The sequence below is a fragment of the Eimeria maxima genome, genomic scaffold (genome assembly GCF_000499605.1).
Source record: "Eimeria maxima Weybridge genomic scaffold, Emw_scaff2349, whole genome shotgun sequence".
Lineage (NCBI taxonomy): Eukaryota > Apicomplexa > Conoidasida > Eucoccidiorida > Eimeriidae > Eimeria > Eimeria maxima.
Genome location: NW_013565208.1, coordinates 1 through 3,410, shown reverse-complemented (window position 1 = coordinate 3,410; position 3,410 = coordinate 1). Strand labels below are relative to the sequence as shown.

The 3,410-nt window shown below is 29.7% G+C and overlaps 1 protein-coding gene across 1 annotated transcript; it reads right to left on the bottom strand.

Moving 5' to 3' along the window:
* Positions 1-918: 918 nt before the first annotated feature.
* Positions 919-1,804, bottom strand: EMWEY_00058210 (polypyrimidine track-binding protein, putative; the record flags this gene model as incomplete). Its single annotated transcript, XM_013480791.1, has 3 exons — positions 919-1,143; positions 1,381-1,548; positions 1,802-1,804. 3 exons carry the CDS (start codon positions 1,802-1,804, stop codon positions 919-921), a joined length of 396 nt encoding a protein of 131 aa, XP_013336245.1.
* Between the last annotated feature and the right edge of the window lie 1,606 nt (positions 1,805-3,410).

Genomic DNA, 3,410 nt, shown 5'->3' with positions numbered 1-3,410 from the left:
TAGCAGTTGCTGCTGCTGCTGCTGCTGCTGGGAGACAAGAAGTATATATAACAACATAAAGAATTACTTGTCTCCTTTTTTTTTCTTAATAATAAAGAAAGAGGATAAACAAGAAAAGACTAATAAATGTATATTTACGGTGTATAGGCAGCTAATTAATATATATGTATATATGCATATACACCTTATTATATACCTACATAAGTATATATATACATATTTATATATTTATTTATATATATATTTATTTATATATATACATGTATAATAAATATATATATGTATAATATATATATGTATATATATGTACAGAGGTTACATGCGGTGACGCACACCCAACGAAACGGCGTCTTCTGCTGCTCTTGCTGCTGCTCTTGCTGCTGCTGCTTTTGCTGCTGCTGCTGCTCTTGCTGCTGCTGCTGCTGTATAATTAAAGAATACTTTTAGAGAAAGCAACTTTTAATGATCGACCCATGAACTCGTAATTATGCAGATGCATAACAGCACTCAATGCCTGCAGAAGCAGCAGCAGCAGCAGCAGCAGCAAAAGGGGAAAAAGAGGATTAAGGAGGAGGAAAAAGAAGAGAAGCAACGCATGCATGGATGGATGGATGGATGGATGGATGTAGATATATCCCTGTATATATAATTGGTAATACATATTCCTAATATGAGGGTTTAGGGTTTACAATTAGGGTTTAGGGTTTAGAGGTAATATATAAATAAAGCCTTGATTATTGTGTATAACTGTATATGTTAGGTAATATAAGTGTTTAGGGTTTAGGGTTTAGTTTATGTCTATATATATAAAAGATAGTATAATGTTTAGACCATTTAAATAAAAGGTAATAAATAGAGGATAAAGAATAATATAATAAATATAAATAATTATTTATATAGGATAAAAAAAATTAGGGTTTAGGGTGAATGAATTACTCTTTCTTCAGTCTCTAATTCCATTACACATAATTTTGTCTTAGATTGCTCATTTTTTGGCTTCTTAAAATGTATTTTATTTATTTCTCCAAATTTATTAAAAAGAGAAGAAATTTCTTCTTCTGTTACTTCCTCTTGTAGGTTGGCTACAAATACAGTCTTAGTAGGGCGGCATGCACCTTTTACATACTTCTCTACATCCTCTCCCTGAATATATATACATATATATACATATATATACATATATATATTCATATATTAGCCATCAACATGTTATAAGGAATATATTGAGGTATTATACCACTAGTCTAATGGATATATTAACAAAATTATGAATATGTGCAGCAGCAGCAGCAGCAGCAGCAGCAGCAGCAGCAGCAGCAGCAGCAGCAGCAGCAACAGCAACAGCAGCAGCAGGAGCAGGAAATGTATATAATAACTTACTCCATATCTTTGATCTTTCATAGTAAATGCAACAGTTCTTTTCTCATCCTCAACTCCTGCTGCATCTGCTGCTGCTGCTGCTGCTGCTGTTGTTGCTGTTGGTGGTAAACGAACTTCTTTATTACGACTTAATGTTACCTGTAACTCTTGTCCTTCGCATAATACTCCCTATATATACACCATAAACCCTAAACCCTAAACCCTAATAAACCCTAATTAACCCTTGTTAACTCTTATCTACCCTTATAAATACTTATACAACGTTATAAACCCTAAACACTAAACCCTAATAATTAACCCTAAACCCTCAAAGAAACGCACGAATTCCTCCTGAACCCTCATAAACCCTCATAAACCCTAATAAACCCTAATAGACCCTCATAAACCCTCATAAACCCTAAACCCTATTTATATTTCTTACCATCATAAGCTTTTGTGCAATAGTAGCATAAAGAGGAAGAGTATATTGAATAAGTGCGGTGTCTGGTCTATCTTTTAGTCTTTTTACACGAAGTACTGCACCATATAAACTAGATAAATTAAATAACTGCATGCATGCATACATACATATATATATACATATTTATTTATTTATTTATTTATTTTATTTATTTATTTATTTATTTATTTTATTTATTTTATTTATTTATTTGTATAATGTTATATACATAACATATACAATAAAAAGCAACCCCACCAATAAACACATTAATGCATGCATGCATGCAATAAACACTTAAATATAAACAATAAACAAATAAAATAAATAAATAAATAAAATAAATAATATAAATAAAATAAATAATAATATATTTATTTATTTATTTATATACTATTTGTATAATATAAACAATAAACAGGATAAATAAACAAGTATATAACATGATTATTATAGCTATAATAAATAAATAAATAAAATAAATAAATAAATAAATAAGTAAATAAATAAATAAATAAATAAATAAATAAGTATATTTTTTACCATTTGTATATTAACAGTAGGAGGTATATTATATACAATAATAACAGGTGTCTTGCTAGGGTTAGCAAAATCAAGATCTATATCCCTTAATTCTTGTGGTAATTTATCTTGTAAGAAATAAAAAGAGGAGGAAGAGGAGGAGGAGGAGGAGGAGGAGGAAGAGGAAGGAGGAGGGAATATATTATTATTATTATTATTATTCGTATTATTATTATAATTAAAAAAAGATGTATTATTATTATTATAAGAAGAGGAGGAGGAAGAAGAGGAGGAGGAGGAAGAAGAAGAAGAAGAGGAAGGAATTATACCTGTACCTCCTCTATATCCACCATAAGGACTATATAAACCTCTTGAATTATTATTATTATTAGCAGCAGCAGCAGCAGCAGCAGCAGCAGCAGCTGCAGCAGGAGAATTAGCTGCAGCAGGATTAATATGTTGTTGTTGTTGTTGTGTATAAGAATGATGATGATGATGATCTAACAAGGATGTATTAACTAAATGATGATGATGATTATTATTATGATTATTATTATTATTATTATTATTAGCAGCAGCAGCAGCAGCAGCAGCAGCAGCAGCAGCAGCAGCTGCAGCACCAGGTCCAGCAGGATTAATAGTATAATCCCATGCTTTATGTGAATTATTTTTAATAATTAAATATTTTAATTTAGATAATTGAATATTTAATAAATTACATTCATCATATATATTACGATTATTTAAATTTATTAATGCTTCTTTTATTTCTTCTTTATTCTTATATTGTATTAAATATTTATTTATTGATGGAGAACGACTAAAGCTTACTATCTGCAGCAACAACAGCAACAACAGCAACAGCAGCAACAACAGCAGCAACACCAGCAGCAGAGGATAATACACACAACTATTCCCTATAGAATGATGGGTCTTTTGTCTATACATTATTACTATATATGTATTTATGTACGTATATATGTATATATGTACGTATGTATGTATATATACATGTACAATATATGTATATGTACGTATATGTATGTATATATATATATTATATATATAT